A 20,924-nucleotide genomic window follows, 5' to 3' on the forward strand; every position below is an offset into this window, starting at 1 on the left:
ATAGTAATTTTGCATATATTGATCAAATATCTTGTGCCCAAGAAAAGAGGAATTAAAACACAAAGGTAGCTTACTTAAAAGGCATCAAAACAAATGGATAAGTTGCTTATGTATCTTGAGCACCAAGGGGAAGTGATCAAAGATAATATAACTTGGCAAAACCTAGATTTCCAAAACCTCTAGCAAAAAAGAATCCTTATGCATAACATATTGCAAATCCAGACAGCTCCAGGTTTCCAAGTACTGAATGAATAGAAGATGTAACCATGGTTGAGGGAAGATAACCAAGACCATAGATTATATTTCAACACTACTAATGCAAAAGCATTCCAATCCTAGCATTTGGGCCCATCCATAAGTCCATGTCAAGAAGTCATATGAGATGGATTGACGCAATATTAAAATCACCCATGATAAGTCTAGGCCTTCTAAGAGAAAGACACTCTCGCAACTGCAACCTTACCTCACAACGACCAAAAACATCATTGGATGCATACAAAGGCACCAACCATAGCACTCTCCCATCATAAGTAATTTCAACAACTATGAATCTACCTAACGCATCTTTGAAACCAGCCTTCCTTCTCAAAGAGGGTGGTAATAAGGTGATTAATCAACAATTACAGCAAGCATAAAATTCACATAAGCTGAAAATGCAAATGTTACCATTTAATTTTAGACAATGGACAGCTTGTTAGGGGTCCCAAAACAAGCGCCCCTTGCAATATTTCTTTATCTTGAATTGCAATCTGGATGGAATACAATGAGACTCCCTAAATCTCCTTCACTCTCCACTTGCCTCTTGCTGTCATAAATGACCAACATGCCTTCAAACCAATTTGCCCTTTGGTTTGAATTGGCCTTCAATTGTGCTCCTTGGGTGACAAATTTAGTCCCAAATGTTTGCTCACTAAATGGACACTTGTATCTCTTGAAATTGCCCACTTTCAGTCATTGAAATTCAAGTCTTGAGGCTTTCAATTTCTAAGCACGCTTCCAAAGGTGGCTCTTAAACCCTAATTTATGCTGTAAATTAGGATTTACAACAGAGATTAGTTAAAATCTCCAACTCCAATGGCTGATTTTGCTGAAAATTGCAAAGAAAGGATGAAAATGGGTTAGAGGATAAGAGAGAATGCTGAGAAGAGAAAATTCAAGCTCCCATCATGAAAAAATAGAACAAATCAACTACTACTCTTCTACATGCACAAGGCTAGAATGACCCCTCTCTCTCTTTTTTTTTTCGTAAAAGATAATTATATTAATTACGAAAAAAATACTGGATTACAAGATACATGATGACACAAAGCCATCATGTGAAGAGGTTTTCTCTTTCTATCTCTCTCTCTTTTTTTTGATTACAAGATACACGAGGGCCCTAGGCCAACGTGTGGGGAAGCCTCGTAGTAATGCACTGAAAAAGTTACACCAATCATGGCAACAACCCAGAGGCAATTGCCATATGCCACGGATGCAAATCCTCTCGAGGGAGCAAGTCGGAGTGTCGGATGATATCCAGCTGCCAATGCAAGAGCCCTTTAAGCCTGGCAATATGTCGGGGTACATTAGAGGCCGAATCAAAGAGAAAAGCATTGCGCGTTGTCCAAATGTGCCAGCATCCCCAATATCTGAAAAAGTGAAATAAGATCTTCTCATGCAACTGTGGCGGTGCGGAATACATCGGGCGCACAAAAACCCAATCGAAAGGAGTTAGCGAGGATCCCACCACCGCGCGCCAAATGTGCGACAAGAGTGACCAGATATTCTTGGCGAGCGGGCAAGAGAGAAAACGATGTCGGGCCGATTCCGCCGGTGTGGTACAGAAGAAACAATTGCCATTCGAGATGCGACGCTTGGCAAGGGCCGAGGCCAGAGGAAGACCACCAATCATTACCCGCCAAAGAAAAACCTTGCATTTGAAAGGTGTCTTATTTTGCCAGCCCTCCATCAGCGTTTTGTGCCACCATGACAGCGATTTCCGCAGTCCCCAAACAGTGTTAGCTTTCTCTCCCAGCCATTGGTGATCTTGAACAAGAAGATGATACACCTGATTGGTGGAGGCCTTTTCCAGACTCAGGCGGCCTGCAAGATCCCAGTCCTGCCAAGGGCGATCCACCGTCAAGGCAGGAAAGGGTTGCCAACCCTGAAGCTTCGACGAAAGCAGCTCCCACAAATCACGGTATCCACGCGGGATCTTAAAGAGTCGCCGAGCAGTCCGAAATGAGACGAGGACATTGCGAGTAGCAAGGGTAGCATCCGCAACCGACATCACACCTAAACGGGCCATGCGATTAAATCTTGGTCTGAGTTGATGTTTATCTTCCCATGAAAGGAGTCTCGATACTGCCAACAATTCCAGCTGAAAGGAATTAGTCTGCAAGCGGTCCCCCACTGGGTGCCAGCGGGCCTTTTGGAGCACTACCTTCCAAGAGGCGACCAAGTGCAGTAACAACGAGGAAGAGGGACTGGAAACACGAGAGTCAGCATTAAGGACATGCCACCAGGAAGCCCGAAGCCATGTGTTGCCATGGCGGAGCCCGCTGTCCTCAAGAAAATAACGGGCTATGATGGACCAAGGGTGGTGATCCACACACATGGCACGAAAAAGGGACCAACGGAGAGCTAACATATGAGTGTGTGCATCCAAAATCGCTCCGCCACCCATGCGCTTAGGGGTACATGCGTGTGACCAAGAAATCCAAGAAATGCCGGCCTGCAGTGAGTCCTTCTTCCATAGCATGAAACGGATGGGCTGAGTGAGGGCCTTCAAAGTAGTAGGCGTCCATGGCAACAATGGCAGGAAATACGTTAGCATTGGAAGCATGATTGTCTGGGCCACTTTGAGGCGGACATGGAATGGCCACGCTTGCGACTTCCAATACATAAACTTTGCTGCCAATTTTTGTGAAATCCACTCCAGCAGGGCTTTTGGCCGTACATCCACCCCCAATGGGTATCCAAGATGCCTGACAATGGAGCCACGGGAAACCACCCGGCCTTGCCAGCCTAAGGACTGCAAATCAGGCTCCGTACAACTGAGAAGGGCTGACTTAAGGGCATTGATGCGAAGCCCAGAGGCCTGACCAAAGAGTATCCAAACATCTAATGCCCTTCGAATGTTGTCCCTGTCCGCCTGCAAAATCATAAAGGTGTCATCCGCCAAAGATTGGCTAACGAAGTGCTGACCCAACGGAAGAGACAGACCGGCCAGCTGGGCAGAGGCTGCCATGGAGGATAACATTGAAAGGACCGGGTGAGTCGCCAGGGCAAAGAAAAGAGGGCTCAAAGGACAACCCTGTCGGACCGAGCGGGCAAGGACAAATGGCTCTATAACTCCACCATTAAGCATAACTCTGGAGGAAGCCTCAGCACTAATGGTGTAGATCAATCGGGACATTCGGGTACCAAAGCCCATAGCCGACATGAGGTCTGCAATGAAAGACCAGTCCACATAATCAAATGCCTTTTCCAAGTCCAATTGGATCAATACCACTTCCTGACCGGAGTACCGCGCATAGTCAATGGCCATTTGCACATTTAAGATATTATGCAGAATGTTGCGGCCCTTAATGAAACCATATTGGAGAGGATGCACAATAGCTGGAAGGTGCTTGTGGAGCCGATTCGCCAGCACTTTGGAGTAGATTTTATACATGGAGCCCATCAACGAGATTGGTCGCCAGTGTTGCAACTTTGACGGCGAAGGGACCTTTGGAATTAGTTTGATAAGGCCTTCTTTCCATGAGGAGGGCATGACCCCCGTTTCCCACACCTGCTGAAACATGGCCACCAATGGCTTCGCCAACTGCGTGGCCGAGGTCTGAAAGAATTCATTAGTGAGACCATCCCAGCCAGGGCTTTTATCATTCGGCAGGTGCAACAAAACATCCATAACCTCGTCCTCGCAAATATCCGTCTCCAAAGCGGCTTGCATATCAACTGGAACCTGCTGGCGGACCAGATGATAGAAGACCGCACGGGCATGCGTAACCTGGCTAGAAGGCGAGGAAGAGGAACCAAGAAGATCCATAAAATAGTTTCTGCACATAGTGACAATGGTCTGCGGATCCGTGACCATGCGACCTTCTGAATCCTGGAGTCTGGTCATATTTTCGCGGGGCGGAGATGCATGCAAGGCGCGAAAGAACTTATGAGACTGGCAGGAGCTATCTTGCATTGTGTCCATCAAGTTGTGCAGCTTGGCCTGTTGATAAGATTTCAACTGAAACACTTGAATAAGATGGGCCAACCGCCTCTCCAGAGACAGCAGAAAATCATCATCAGGGGAATCCAGGAGCAAGGAACGGACCAAGGCCAGTAAGTCTTCGGCTGCATGTCGACGTCGGCGGCAAAGCGAGGCATGATGGATCCCATACTGGCGAGCAACCCGCTGCACATTAGAGAGCAGCCGTGCAAATGAAGGCCAGCCCTCAGAGGCGAAGTCCAATAAGAACCTCTCAATCAACTGCTGCATATAGCCGTGGAAAACTGAATGCTTCAGATAAGAGGAGTTGAAACGTAAAGGGAGCCTATCCAGGAATTGCACAAAAGGTGCAATAGAGTGTGCCCGCATCTCAAGCTGGAGGGGGAAATGGTCCGACAACGCATATTGCCGCAAGACCTTCATTTCCAGCATGTCGGGAAGAAAGTCATCGCCCTGCATGATATACATTCTGTCCAGCCGCGACCAGGTAGTTGCATATTGTGCGGAATGAAACGTAAACCCTGAAAAAGAAGGGTGAAGCCACGACCAAAGATCTTGCTTGAGCACGTGCAAAGCAAAAGAACTCCACACCCGGCTTTCCGGCGTATCCATTACCGAATGCCCTGAAGTGGACTGAGAAGAGTCGACACACATATTGAAATCTCCCATCAAGAATCCCCTTCGGCCGAGTGACATGGAGCCCTGCAAAGTGGACCAAAGATTCCGCCGGGATGCGGGATCATTCGGAGCATAGAGGCCCAACAGCCATAAAATCTCGCCTTCAAATAAGACTTCGATCACCAGAAAGCGGCCCTGCACATCATTTTTAACAAGGACAGGCTGATATTTCTCATGGACAATCATCAGCACGCCCGAATAGTGCGTAGCATGGGTCCCTGCATAAAACAGGCGGAATCCATGACAATCCATCACTTTTCCTGCTTCACCGTGACTTTTGTGCTCAACTGCACACAATACATCCCACTGGTTCTCATGCAAGACGGTCCACATGGCATGTTGCTTATGGCGAGAGCAAATGCCTCGCACATTCCACGTGGCTATCTTCATGTATCCTCAAAGAAGGAAGTCAGGAACGAGGCACCTGCTGCCTCGATTTCACCTTTTCCGCGAGAGCATCCAGGACACCCTCATCCAGAAAATCAGCCAATACTGCAAAAGAATTCTGGCGACCTGCGTTGGAGGTAGAAGGGCAATCCACTGCCTTGGGAGAGGGGCGGGGATAACGCCGATCCCAGGGTGTAATAACATTTCCTTTGGCATCGAACGCCAGCTTGGCAGGTGGGCCTCTGGGGCCGTCGGTATAGGCTCTCCTTGGAGCCTGATTGCGGGGGCCCGACGGGGCCCTAGGACGCGGAGCCTGCTGTGAAGTGGCCATTTCTTTCCGGCGCGTATACGTGCGCACGGAATCCTGGGAAGCGGGAGGCCCAGGATCCGCCAAGCCTGTATCCAAGTTTTTACCTTTTTGAGGACGTGCCTCAATCCAGTCAGTACGACGGGAATCCACACTTCGGACCTGTTGTTTGCCTTTGTCCATGACATGAGGAGACTGAAGGGCTTCCTGGGGCATGGCATCAAGCAGCATGTCGTCCTTGGGCAGCACAACCTGCGCATCATCCGAAGACGATTGCTTTTCAGGACATTCGGCCATGAAATGCCCCAATTTGCCACATGAAAAGCAGTGGCCCGCAAAGTTGCCCCATTTTAAGCGAAAATACAAAGGATGCATGCCCGAACAATTGAGGCGAAGCCAAGCAGGCCTTTTCCTGGCCGTGTCCCATAGCATGCATAAACGGTTGCGGTTCATCGCCCTGAGGCTTGGGGGAACCAGCACTGTTCCCACAACTGCCATTGCATCCTTCAACATGGGCCAATAGACCGCCGGACAGTTTTCCACCTCTACCCACACCGGGCATTCGCGTTGAAGCAGACGCTGGAAGTCGGCCATGGGGCGCCATGGCACAACATGAACCAGGCGGCGATCAAAGAATAGCGGCAACTTGGACAGGAGCTCAGCGCGATGCGTTTCCGATTTCAGCAGGACCTCATAAAACCCGCGAGGTCCAAGGAAAATCTCCTCAACCGACTCCCCTTGCAATAGATGGTGCAACCACTGGCGAATATGCGAAAGCATTGGGATCCTGCCAGTGAAGAAAAGAATAACTGCACGGTCATAGAACACCGAGAAGGATCGCAAGACGGATTTGGGGTCCACCGTGGCTTCCAGCACATCATCCGTTCCCGCAACAGAAAAAGATTCGGTATTATGCTGGACATAATCGCCAAGCAGAGTATTGGCGAAGTCCAGCAAATGCTCCCAGTCGATTTCCTGCGAATCCACCGGATCAGAGGCCACTTGCGCATAGGAGCGTTCCGGAGGACTCATGGGCTCATCAGGCGTAGGCTTGGAGCGTTTGCCGGCAGGCGGCTGTTCAGAACTTGGCGGCAACTCCTCCGTGCATGGCACCATATCTTCCGGCTCCTCTGCATCGGAATCAGGGCCAAGGGCTGCCACCGTCCGATCAAGAAAATCCAAATCCAGGCCAGCCATACTGCTGTCTTCACACAGAGGACGAACTCTCTCTCTCTCTCTCTCTCTCTCTCTCTCTCTCGCCTTCTTTATATAGATCAGTGGGGACGCTGTTCAGGATGCCGCCTCTCTGACAACCGCCAGGTTTAGGGTTTACAGGAGCTGGACTCCGTTCTTCAGGCCCTATATGAAAATTTTGTGCACAGGTGCAGTAGCTGTGAACTGGCTTCTGGCTCTCGCAGTCGTTCAGTCACCTGCCACAGGAAGGAAGGAGGACAAAGATCCTCCTCAGGCACTGCCGCTCCTGAACTGTGACTGCCGCAGGCCTGTGGAAACACAGATCCCACACGACTGCAGGACGACTAGGGTGTCAGCGGGGGACAGGGCCGTGCTATCGTTACCTCCAATCTGCCACGTAGCACAGTCGCAAGAAGGCGGGGAGCAGGACGATTTGGAGAGTGCCAGGCGTAGACGGAAGTGGTAATAGAAGGCAGAGGCGCAGGCACGGACGCTGTAGCAAGTCGAAAGGCGGCGGACAGGCAACGGCTCCCACGTCAGATGGCGACGGCAGGGTCCCCGACACGCAGGACGAGCGCGGGTCAGGCAGCCGACGACCGCGCGAGGCGACCAGGCGACGACATCGCGCTCCCCGTCACGTTCCGCCTCTCTCTCTCTCTCTCTCTCTCTCTCTCTCTCTCTCTCTCTCTCTCTCTCTCTCTCTCTCTCTCTCTCTCTCTTTTCGTAAAAGGTAATTGTATTAATTACGAAGAAAGTACAAGATTACATGATTACACGAGTACAAGAGGCACGAGGGCCATAGGCCAACGTGTGGGAAATCCCCGGACTAGGGTACTAAAAAGTTACACCAATCATGGCAAGGACCCAGAGGCAATTGCCAAATGCCAGGAATACAAATCCTCCCGAGGGAGCAAGTCAGAGTGCCTGATGAGATCTAGCTGCCAATGCAAGAGCCCTTTAAGCCTTGCAATATGTCGCGGTACATTAGAAGCCGAATCAAAGAGAAAAGCATTTCGGGTGGTCCAAATGTGCCAGCATCCCCAGTATCTGAAAAAATGGAATAAGATCTTCATATGTAACGGTGGTGGTGTGGGATACTTCGGGCGCACAAAAACCCAATCGAAGGGAGTCAGTGAAGACCCCACCACCGCGTGCCAGATTCGTGACAAGAGTGACCAGATATTCTTGGCGAGCGGGCAAGAAAGAAAACGATGTCGGGCCGATTCCGCCGAAGTGGTGCAGAAGAAGGAAGTGCCATTCGAGATTCGACGCTTGGAAAGGGCCGAGGCAAGAGGAAGACCACCAATCATTACCCGCCACAGAAAGACCTTGCATTTGAAAGGTGTCTTGTTCTGCCATCCCTCCATCAGCGTTGCCTGCCACCATGACAGTGATTTCCGCAGGCCCCAAACAGCATTAACTTTCACGCCCAACCATTGGTGATCTTTAATGAGAAGATGATACACCTGATTAGTAGAGGCCTTTTCCAGACTCAACCGGCCTGCAAGGTCCCAGTCCTGCCAAGGGCGATCCATAGCCAGGGCAGGAAAGGGTTGCCTACCCTGAAGTTCCGAGGGCTCTCTCTCTCTCTCTCTCTCTCTCTCTCGTGTCCCCCTCTCTCTCTCTCTCTCTCTCCCTCTCTCTCTCAAACGTTTTTCCCACTTGCATGGGAAAGTTTTGACAAGTAGCAACCTTTCAAAACAAATTTCCAACATTATCATACTTTATTTAATTAATTTTCAGAATTAAAATTTTAAAAATTAATTTAATAATTATTTATGGCTCAAAAAAATAATTTGACTCACCAACAATCAAATTGGCTAGGAAAATTGATCACCCAAGTGATCCTGAGTACTTATTAGCCCGGAACAAGCATTAATTAATTAATTAATGCCAATGTCCTAGTGCCACCACTGACATTAATGGCGAATTAAACGTTCAAGGCCAAGTTCTAATACCAAGTACCACCTAGTACATGTCAAGCATAACTTATTACAACTTTTGCCTTTGGCACCAAAATTGATATCTCGAGTCTTGGGTCCCACATTGTGAAATAATTAACTTGCACCTCACAAGTGCAAGTCACATTTGCACATTTGATTAACTTTTAATCAAATGCTAAGCAAAGCATTAAAATTTCATGTCCTCATGATACCTCTCTTGTAATCACAATAGGCTAAAGTTTCTCTCGAACAATCAAGAACACACTCCAATGGGTTCATGCAAAAACACCAACATAAAAAAGCTTGGAGCCTTGACAGGGCAAGGTTCTCCCTGCTTCTTTACGACGCTCATGCTCCATCACACACAAAACATCCCAAGAATTAGAGTGCAAGGTCTACCACATAGCATGTTGTTTGCACACAAACAAATACCTCAAACGTTCCATGTAGCCAACATCATAATGAATAGAAAGAAAATCAAGATTGAAGTTGCAACTACCTCTTTGTGGCTATATTTGCCAAGACAGCAAGAAGTTCCTTATATGAAAAATTTACCAACATAGCAAAAGCATTTCTCCCATTCATATGCACTTTAGAAGTCGAGCTTTGATCCACATCAACCATACTATGATGCAGATATCTGCAATCCCCACATTTATCAAAAGCCACCGGCTTAGGGAGATTACATGGTGACTTCTGTCGCACCAGGTTGTCTTAGTGCTCAAACACGTCATACAGTACCGTGGGACAAGGATTTATCCTTACAACGTACATAGGTACGCAAAACATTCTATCCAGGATCCAAGGATCCAATGTGCTAAACATCATTTGGTTATTTGCCCTTCTTCGAATGAACCTCTTGCCAACCATGGGCATTATCAAAGAAGGATGAAAGCAATTGCTTTTCTTTGTCTAAATTTTCTATCACACTGGGCATCTATATGTATATACGAGGTAGAACCATCCTATTCTACGAGGTAGCTCCCCATTTAAGATGGAACTATAGGGAATGTTCAATGCATACCAAGAGAATTGACACGTAGCCAAGTGGAACACTTGTGAGAGGTATCCTACAGCATGCACATTCTAATTCTGTTGACAAATCAAAGTACTAGGAGGTACCAACACTTTGCCAATCCTAGCCATGGCATCAAGCAAAACAGCCCAATACACAACTGGGCAACCCACTAGGTATTCTTGCTTTAGTAGTTTTGTGAAGCCCGCCATTGGCCTCCATGAAACAACATGCACCAGTCCGCAATCATAAAACAATTGCAACTTGCCTAAAAGTACATCATTATGACCTGTGGGGCCCAAAAAAATGCCCTCAACACAATCCTCTTGCACGACACTCATCAACCATGATTGTACAGAGAACATTATAGGAATTATGGTAGGTTAAAAAAAGGATGACCCCTTTTTCATGAAAGGAGGAAAATGAGTGCAGCACCTTCTTTGTATCCACAGTAGTAACGAGAACATCATTCTCATCAAGGTGACTACAATTATTTTGATTATGTTGCACATCCAAGTCCTAGGAGTTCCAAAAGATGTTCCCAATCCAAGTCCTAGGAGTCATCTAGCTGCCTGGCTGCTTGTGCATAGGACAAAGTCTGACCAGTCCACTGGAGCACAAGGCAATGGTTGCGATTCCCCACAAGGCAATGCATTTGTCCCACTTGTCAGGGCGACCTCAACATATTTGGAGCGATTAACAACTGGCTTAGCATGTTCAGTATCAGAATTCAGAACCATTTCGTCCTCATCCATTTCCGGCTCCAAGGCATACACCACCTCATCAATGAAGGCTGTAGTCAGCTCGGACATAGGGATCCAGACCTTCAGTCCTGAATCCCTGTCTAAGTCTGCACTTGCTCAGTGGAAAACATACCTTTGTGGCTCACCTTCCTGTCTGCAGCCCCTATCAAAGAATGCACTTCGTTGCACTACCCTGTTGCTAGAAGCTGGGCCTGTGTCTAGGCACAGGTATGCACATGATTTGGGCATAGGTATGCCAGGTGTCTGGGTATGCAGGTCGTCCAGGCTCTGTTCTATATGTGTGCACATCCAGAATCTTCTACCCAAGCAGATCTGGCTGTGCACAGGCCTGCAGGTTTTCAGATTGTCAGTTCCTCTCTCTCTATGTTGCCCACTGGTCCTCTCTCTCTCTTTTTTTTTCTTCGTAAAAGGTAATTGTATTAATTACGAAAAAAAGTACAAGTTTACATGATTACAAGATACACGGTGGCTCTACGGCATCGTGTGCAAGAACTCTCTCTCTCTCTCTCTCGCTACAAGAAGTAAACAAGCCAAGAGTTACAAAAAGTCATAGCAAAGACGCAGCGGAAATTGCCATATGCTGGTCCTCTCTCTCTCTCATGCAGGCACTTGGCCTGCAATCACACAGGTGTACAGCCACCAGAGATGCTCAGCTCTGCAGGCATTCAGCAACAGGGCACGCAACCTGCAGCAGATTCTCAAGCATCCAATCTCTGGCAAAGATCAAGTTCAAGACACACAGCAAACAGACACATAGGAGCAGATTCATGGAACCTGTAGTGCAGGGTCACATAACCTGCAGTCACGAAGATCAGGTGCATGGCACACCCCCTACAATAGTCACAGTGAAGCAGATTCAGAAGGCAATTAGAGGTAGGGAACGTGAGGAGCAATCACACAAGGAACGTGAGCAGCAGTCAGTCGTCAGGGCAGAACGAACCCCATGCTGGTCTGAGGGGAGATCTCCGCAGCGCACAGGGCAGGACGCACATCACCAGGTCAGGGGGGAGCCAGATCCGCCATTGCTTCGCCATCTATCTCTCTCAAGTGTTGATTCTCTCTCTCTCTCTCTCTCTCTCTCTCTCTCTCTCTCTCTCTCTCTCGTGAATCAATGTAAATTAAGGTTGCAATATTTACATCTGGCCTTCAGGCCATCCAAACAGAAAGATTACAGGTCTCACATCAGAGCTACTGGCCAGACATGAAAATCCTGTCAAGTACAAGTCAAAGCCTAAAGGCTACTATAAAATAATACACAAATATCATGCTAACTGCAGAACTGGAGTAGAGCAAACAATATCCAGCCAAGGAGCAGCCACATCAAGGAGGACCACACCTGCTGTAATCATGAAAGAAATCTGCCATAAGATTAATAAACGAACATGGGCCACATGACCATGAACACCCGAGGGCGAATCAAAAATAAAGGCATTACAGGTACACCAAATGCGCCAGAGAGCTGTCCATCTGAGAAATTGGAAAAGGTAGGCATAATCCAAGTGTAAAGAAGACAATGAAAACATCTTGCCCGAGATCCAAGAACGGATGGGTGTCCATGGCTAACAAGTTGTCGAGGTCCACACATGAAACAAAGCTCCAAATCTGTCTCGCCAGGGGGAAAGAGATGAAGAGGTGAATCAATGTCTCATCACAACTGCAAAAAACACAATGGCCCTCTGAGATCTTGCAAGCACGTAGGACATCCCCAATAGGAAGACTACAAATAAGCAGCCTCCACACAAACTTTCCCCTCATAAGGAATCTTGGACCTCCATAATTGAATAAATCTATCCCGCCATTTCTCTCTGTTATCACAGGCACACCGAACTTTATTTGCTTTCTCAATGACCTATCATTTGTCCTCTACCATCTTGTGGTAGATCTAATTAGCGGACCTTTTTTGAAAATCATCTGGTTTTAGAAACATCCAATTTTGCCATGTTGAAGCAGGCTGAAAAGCAAGCACTGGATTATACCACTGAACCTAGTCTTGCAAGGTCAACCAAATCTATCTATAACCTCTAGGCACCCGAAAGTGTTGCGTATGCATCGCAAAGAATAAAGACGAGACTACCCAAGAATGATAGCATCATGTACCAATCGCAGCCCCAATCAATCCATCTAATTAAATTTATCTCGCTGCAAATCCTTATCTAGTCAATGAAGCAGCCTAGATGTGGCCAACACTTCTGCATGCAATGCATTAGACTCCTTTGCCAAACCATAAAGCAAAGTATCTCTTGGCCAAGAGGCAATCAATGAATCAAAAGAAATGATTGCGACATTTTGAGGGGCCTCATAGAATTCAGCAAATGCCACCAAGATGCTTGGAAAACCATGCCAACATGGGAGATACTGGTCTCCTCCATAAAAAATTTCATAATATCAATCCAAGGATGGATTTGCACACATAGGGCTTGCAAAAGTGCCATTTTGAGAGTGGTTGTATGAAGATTGACATCCAATAAAGTAAATCAGCTCTCTCTCTCTCTCTCTTTTTTTTTTCGTAAATCTCTCTCTCTCTCTCTCTCTCTCTCTCTCTCTCTCTCTCTCTCAAAATAGGTAATTGTTTTAATTATGAAACAAGTACAAGATGCATGACGGCTATAGGCCATCGTGCATAAACTCACTTTATAGAAGATCAAATAACTAAATGGGTACAAAAGTCATGTTAAAGAAGCAACAAAGATTGCCGTATGCCATTGGGCTGAATATCAACACCCAAGGAGTAACCCAAATGCCGCATGACATTCCCACAAGGAATCACCATCCCGCAAAGATTGCAAATCCGATTCTTACAGCTGATGAGGGAGGATTTGGTTGCATTAATACAAAGACCACAAGCTTGGCCAAAAAGTTTCCATATATCCAACGCCGTGTGGAGCCTCACTCATTCTGCTTTGAGAATCATAAATGTGTCATCCACCAACGATTGGCCCACAAAGTGTTCGCCAAAGGAAAGAGAGAGACCAGCCAGCTATCCCATTGTCACCAAGTGAGAAAGCATAGAAAGGACTGGATGGGTTGCCCGGGCAAAGAACAAGGGACTCAAGGGGCAACCCTGTCAGATTGATTGCGCCAAAGTGGACAGCTTAGTGACCCCACCATTTATCATGACCCACAAAGAGCATCCGTGCTGATTGCGTCTATTAGACGGGACATGCACAGGCTGAAACCCATAACATGCATGAGGTCTGCCACAAAAGACCAATCCAAATAATCAAAAGCCTTTTCAAGGTCCAATTGAATCAACGCGACTTCCTACTTGGAATGCTTTATAAGTCGATGGCCAATCGAACATTCAATACATTGTGCAAGATATTCCGGCCCTTGATAAATCCATACTGATAAGGGTGCACAAGGGTAAGGAGGTGCTTGTGGAGACTATTAGCCATGACTTTAGTGAAAATTTTATAGATAGATCCCATCAAAGAAATTGGCCGCCAATGTTTCAACATCAAGGGTGACGGCATTTTCTGAATGAGCTTGATTGGACCTTTCTAATCGATGTAGGGCACGATGTCTTTTTCCACCGTGTCTTCTTCCACATCCATGACTGGATCCAAGGCTTCAACACCCTAATCCATGTCTCCATCTCAAGATTTTTCAGTATTCTTCACAAGAGAGAAAATAATAATCCTCATTTTTTATATATTCCTTTGCTTCCCTGGAGGCAAAGTCTGGGTACCAATGATTGAGACATCTCTAAAAGTGTTCTCATGTCCTCTCAAATGCAAAGCGTTCTTGACCAAGGCTCACATGTCAATCAAGAGCACCCGGCTCTGATACCATGTAAGAAAAGTGAGGGAAACCACAGAGAAACACAAATTGTAGGACACACAAAAGTAACAGTCTTATGAATTCTCAAATGAAGATGACGGTGTATACAGATGATACAAGGGGACTCAAACTTTTGTGTCTAAGGATCAGGGCAAAGGTGAGCTGAAGGTGTTAGAGACATGGGTAACAGCTCCGAGAGTGTGTTGTAGCCAAGATGGATGCCAAAATACAGCGACATCAGTCCACTGGGAATGATGATGATGTGGGCAGCGCTAGGGGGGAAAAACCCAGCCCTCCAAACAGCAGGATACCAACAAAGATTCCAGCAGGTAGAATGCAGGTATGCTGGCTGAATGGCAGCTCTACAAACAGCAGAAAGGAAAAATGATGATGCCGTTAACTGGCACTCCATAGGAACAGCAGAAAGGGAAAATGACGATGTCGTTCTGGCACTCCTTACGGAAAATAATGATCTCATTAAGTAGAACTCCATGAACAGCAGAAAGGGAAAATGATATTGTCCTTAACTGGCACTCCTTACAAACTGCAAAATGCAGGCTGTATCAGTGAAAACAGAAGCTGCACTACTTCAATGTGATGGTGACAGCAGGGAAACTGTTGGTGATGATCCTCCAGGGCTGTCAATGTCCTCCCATGGCAGCGTGGCAGCATCGTGACTGCATGGATCAGACTTGGCAGCTTGCAGTCTAGGCAACCGGGCAGCACCTTGTCAGGCTGAGTGGCAGGTCATCCAAGGAGTGTGGCCAGCAGGAGAGTAGGCAATGATTAATGGCTAAAGCAGAATTTTTGTGGAGTAAAATTAGGCCAAAATACATGATAGTTCTGTGTTAATGCATAATGAATGTGCTTCACTAGATTTGTTCATTAAAAGAAGTCTTGGCACAGGACAGAGCTACTAATGATTTAACAGCTGTTGTGTGCATTTAATCAATGTTATTATGCTTACCCATCGACAGATTTATGCTTTTTCGTCACCTTTACAAATGCAGTACTCTTTTATATTTTGGTTAGATAATTGTATTCTCCCCAGATTTAACAATATAGCTACCCTGTTTTTTTTACAAAAGAAAAAAATGAGTTACAAATATCAAATCATAAGCCTCTTTAGGTATTTAAAAACTGGTAGCAACTATTACATCAAAGTTTCAGAACCCATGGAAGACAACAAAAATCTGAAAAGCATACCAGCTGCAGAAGTAGCTCGTAATACTCAGAATATTTTCTTTTGTCAGCATCCAAGAAAGCAAAATCATAACTGCATCAAGGATAGATTTGTATTTATCCTTATGCATAGAGTAAAGAAAGATGCCAAAACGGACACGGAAATTAGTACTTTGTACTGTTGTCAGAAACTCAGAATTGCAGAAATATGTTTCTAATGCCAACAAATACTGTACATTACAACCTGCTAGCCCCACCATCATCTAACAGTCTGTTCAAAGTAGCCAGTGCCATCCCTTGTCGAATATCAACCTGGGGGAAAAAGGTATGTTGGTATGTGTTTAATGTTTAAACTGTGAGTGACCTTTTTAGTGTCCAATGCTTTAGAGGAACTGAAAATTTCTATGATTCAGCTCATAACAGTTAATATGAATGAGGAAGAGATCTAACTGGAGCAAGTCTGTTTTAAAATGCTACTTAGTAAATTGACATGGGAAAGAAAGGTTGCAGCTTAGAAAGTGGCTACGGGCGAGTGTCCTGCCTCAACGAACTGAGTGCAAACAGGTTGGAGTAGGGCCTAGCCATAGGCAAGGTGGTGGAAGAAACCAGGCTGTATATGTTAAGCAACCAAAATCAAGGCATGTGTTGACACAAAATTATCATGCATTGATACCCAATTTTCTCCATCTAATACAGCCCCAAAAAGGCAATCATTCATTTGGAGACTGTTTTTGGGACAGTAGGAAAAGTACCCAAAAATCCCCATAAAAGGACATGTTGTGGGCATCCATTCTTCATTATAACACTTTTACTATTGTCATTAGTGCAGCCAACCAGCCATCTCCACCTCCATCATCTAGCACCACCATGTACTGCTCACACCCAAATAGGAGTTGTCACCTGCCGCCCAGTCTTATCACAACCATTCCACACTCCTGCCCTGCCTTTGGAGGACATTGTCTACACTTGGAGGAGCTGCCAGTGCTGTTGTACCTACCATGATCTGCCGCCCACAATTGCTGCCATCAAACTCAGCCTTCTCTACTTCCCCCCAGCCTATTGGAGGTCCATCAGCCTGTTTACTGCTCTGTCCAGCCTCCTGTGCTGCTGCCCAGGCCCTCCCAACTCTCTTGACATCAGCAGTCCATGTCATCATCATCAAATCTGCTGCATTCTCAACCTGCAGCATGCATTTCATCTCTCTAGAGGCCAGCCTGCTGTTCCAACTTGCATCACCTGCATTTTGCTGCCCAGAGTCATCATGCCAATCAGAGGATTGGCTCCCTCCACTAGTGCCCACATCATCATCAGTCATGGGTGGACTACTGCTGCTGCATTTTGGGAACCAACACAAGTACAACACACTCTCGGAGCTGACCTTAGCATCTCTGCTGACACCACTCTCAACTCAGCTCTTTCCTGGTCCTTACGACACACAGGTTCAAAACCTCTTTGTACACTTTCATAGTCCTACACATTCATTTCATTGGGCTTTCCACAGTTGGTGCTCACTGCATTGTCATACATTTTGTGTTTCCATGTGTTTTCCCTAGCATTTATTTACAGTCTGTAGCTAGCAGCAGAGCTGCATAGGAGGCAGTGGTGATGGTAAAAGGTGGTGGGAGGGATAAGAAAAAGCAGTGGGAGGAGAGGAAGAGAGCTTGACAAATGGAACGTAAAATGTAACACATCTTGCCTGCTGCAGCAAATGGGTGACCAAGTGGGAAGCCAGTATGGAGAAGAGGGTAGGCTGCAACAAAAGGACACTCACTCCCTGCCTTGGTTACTCTCTAGATTACCAAGCTCCCAACTTAATCTACTAAATAACTTGGCCAGAGCTGAGGGCTCCTATCCTTTTGTTTGCGGGAGGCTGCAGCAAAGCAAAGCCAAGCCATCTGGTGGCCCACAGTTAAAGACTACCATCCTTCACCATTCTCAAATACGTTCACATAGATTTTCACAGAAATAGAAATTCATTATAAGCAATCCTTATGAAAGGAAGGCCATCAGATATTCATGTTGTGTATGAAAATTATAATGTCTAATAACCACAGTGTGTGGAGGATGCATAAACATGGAAAACAGCAACAATAAACGAAAAAAACAAATAAATTTTAAGCTGGTAGACGATGATGAAGAGATAGATGAGCAGTCCTTCCACTTTGCAAGGTCCTATTAACACATATGGAAGGGAATACAAAATATGTAGACCCAGATTTCTGCATTTAATCAATCGTCTGTATGTATTAGAGGAAGACCTGCGTGAAAATACAGAGGAAAATATGCTTTATAGCTTTCAAACAGATAACTCACCCTTATTGTAATGATTTCATGGTTGGAACCACTCTCAATACGTGTGATGTTCATGATGGCAAACATGGAGAATATGTGAGCTTACCTCTCTCAAAAAGGGATAGTTTGACATAAAGACAACCTTCCTCTCTATGTGTAACTGCACATGTGTACATGTATGCATACATGTATGTACGTGTGCCAAGTTTGATATTGGAAAAATGCTAGATTGCCTCACCCCGATCTTTCAGAGGTTCACATGCTACAAAGACAATCCCACATCTTCTCCAGTCTCCCGGTCACTGCAGTATTCTTGGATACATTTTCTCACGACAAGCATGCCAGATTTCCTACATAGAGATTTGACTTTCATCTGGACTATCAAAACATCCAAGTTTTCAATTGGGTTAAAGTTTGGTCTTTTCAAACAAGCTGGACAGAAAGAAACCATACATTCTTGTGAGTTTGGCCATTTTGGCCCTACAGATACTTTCTTCATACTCAGTGGCCTATCGCATCTAGTCTCTGCTGTCTTGGTTTTGGGGTTCAGTTACTCAGGGAACCATAGATTCCTGAAATTGGATTTCGGTAATCCCAAAGTGACAGGTTCTGCACATCCACACATGCTGCTAGTTTTCCACTTTCTCCACTTTTGGGGGCTAGCACAATTGAACTCTCCGAAATGCATCCAGTTTTGATGCCAATTCCAGAGTAAACATGAGAGCTCACCTTCATCAGTAGTCCAATACCATGGAGTACTTGGGGCTTATTCCAAGGAACATTTGTCTCTATGCAGTCTCTTCAATTCCTCCACTATACTCACTGTAATTAAGTCTATTCTCATCATAAAAATATAAATCAAAGTGTAAAGATCTATGAATGTAGGGAAAGCTAAAAAGATTAAGTTAGATCTAGAGGCCCAACAAAATAATAATAATAACAACCACTGACAACAATAACTCCAAATAGCCAAATGAAATCAGGATGTCATCGTGCTCAAATGTTTGATGCCAAAATACAGTAAGTTGTCATGTCCATGTGTCCAATGTATTATTTTCTCATCTGAATAGCTCCTTCATAGGACGTTGCAATAATTGTTCTAGCATGAGAGGTTAGAAGTGTCTTGGTGGGTCTCTTATGGCAAGCAATGATGCCTCGCACCTCTTCATACACACAAATTTGTCTAGTCTATTCATGAGGCAAAGGGAAGTTGATATGGATGCAATGCTTAAGACTTGAATCATTTATGCATGCTCTTCTATTCTGTATATCTTTATGATTACTTCAATAAAGAATGTGTCATATAATGGCAAAGGTCTATGTGATCCTCAGAAATGGTGATTGTTTGGAGATTAGCTCCCTACTAGCATAGCACATCCAGTTTGTTTTGCTAGTTATAATTATTTCATGCATGAGATTGCTCATTTTTTCTACTGGTGATTTTAGGTGTAAGATTTGAACTTGTTTGTACTTATAATGGTCCAAAGGTAGATGATAGGTGGCACAGATTTGTACTTTTTGGGGAACTTTATGAAATTGCAAATGTTAGAGCTCCTCAGGCATTAAGCAATAAGACAATGTATGGCCTCAAATGGCTTCATATCGTTGGCTGCAAATTTCCTTTGTTTATGGGCATTTCAATAATGTTCCATCCCAGATTGATAGATCTTTTGGTTACTGTTACATGCTAAGCAATCTGATTAGACACATTGGAATGCATTCATGTGTAAAACTGATGCTTTGGATCTATGGAAAGCAGCATCTACAATGCATAAATGTCTTACATAAAGGAATCGCTCTTTTTTGCATCAACAACCATCTTGTGTTTTACGAGTTCTTCAAGCAGTGTAGTCAAATGCATATGATATTCTGCCTCATTCTTTGAATGAATTGTGATATCATTGACAAAGGTACCAATGAAAGACCTGTACGGTCACAATTTTCAACCCCTAATATGATTGAATACCACATTTGCATTTGTGAGCCCAAATGGCAGAACTTATATAACCTAAATGTATTGTCTTGTGTACATCTTTAGGCCTTCTACATATCTGATGGTAACTACTGGTAAAGTCTATCCTGCTGAAAATTGTGCTTACCTCTACCCAATCAAGCATATCATCAATCCTTAGTATAGGAAATCTATTTTTTATGGTTTTCTTGTTCAGGGCCTGGTAATCAATACACATATGCCATAAACCAACCTTTTTTTACACAAGTACAGGTGAGCAAAAGGGTGATGAGCTATGTTGAATTAACCTTTTCCTAATAGGTCATTAACTCCCCACGTAAGGGAGTCTCCAGCTGTCATCTAACCTTCCAACATGTCATTGATATTCTCCCACCTCTGACTTCGTTATACCCCAATTTGGCTGTTAAAAGTCTACAGTGGCCAATAGTTTCATGGTGTGTCCAATGGCTGTATTAGCCTACCGCTTGCAACATCCTCATAGCCCACATCCCCAAAGCCCTTGGGCCTTTCCTAGATCTCTGCGTCTGAGGACAGCTCCATATGCCATGCCACTTGAGTCTTATATGATGGCCACATTTGAAGGAGGCTGAAAGATGGTCACCTTGTGATAACTATGAATCCACATCTAAGACTATGGGTCATCTGCCAAAGCTTGACAAAATAAAGTGCCTCATCTCCTCTTTGATTGGATGGAAATCGCCATTTAGTGTGAACCAAGTTAGACTGGAGTTAATTGTACACTTATTTCCCATTCATGATCATGTACTACTGATTGTTCAGAGTCAAGCCTTGTTTCACGAAAAGTATGGTTGATGGCCTTCCTAACACAAAGGTTTTGCTCCTCCTCTCTGGCATACTAGATTATCTAGCTTCATTGAATGGTCCTGAAGAGCCATCCGTCAATTAAATGCTTACAAACCTTCAAGCCCATGGATTTTCATTGCAACATGAGAATGAACTTATTGCAGGTTGAGGTCAGAACAGAAGACACGCAGGTGCCACATCAGTAGCCACGTCATCACTGCCAGGTCAGATGCCATGTGGCATGTCTGCAATCGGACAGGTGCAGTCGGACAGACAGTTCTGCACCAGTCGGCTGCATTTAATGCAGCCAGCCTGGTCATTATTTGGCATTTCTTTTTTGCTATATATAGCAGCTCTCCAGCACATTGTTCCACACTTGTATCTCACAAATTTCAGCCTGCT

The 20,924-nt window shown here is 45.2% G+C and overlaps 1 protein-coding gene across 12 annotated transcripts in view; it reads right to left on the bottom strand.

Moving 5' to 3' along the window:
* The window catches only part of LOC148013569 (uncharacterized), a 126,064-nt gene that overhangs the window by 18,006 nt on the left and 87,134 nt on the right, over positions 1–20,924 (bottom strand). For 11 of the 12 annotated variants that reach the window (XM_087667506.1, XM_087667503.1, XM_087667500.1 and 8 more), the window contains 2 exons: positions 15,699–15,766; positions 15,479–15,548 (listed from right to left, as the gene is read on the bottom strand). The exons of the other annotated variant lie outside the window; for it this stretch is intronic. In XM_087667506.1, coding sequence (XP_087523632.1) covers positions 15,479–15,548; positions 15,699–15,766 — 138 coding nt within the window. The remainder of the gene's footprint in view (positions 1–15,478; positions 15,549–15,698; positions 15,767–20,924) is intronic. 12 annotated transcript variants of the gene reach the window in all.

Source organism: Lygodium microphyllum, chromosome 26 (assembly GCF_053477565.2).
Source record: "Lygodium microphyllum isolate KBCC chromosome 26, Lygodium_microphyllum_v1.1.10, whole genome shotgun sequence".
Classification (NCBI taxonomy): domain Eukaryota; kingdom Viridiplantae; phylum Streptophyta; class Polypodiopsida; order Schizaeales; family Lygodiaceae; genus Lygodium; species Lygodium microphyllum.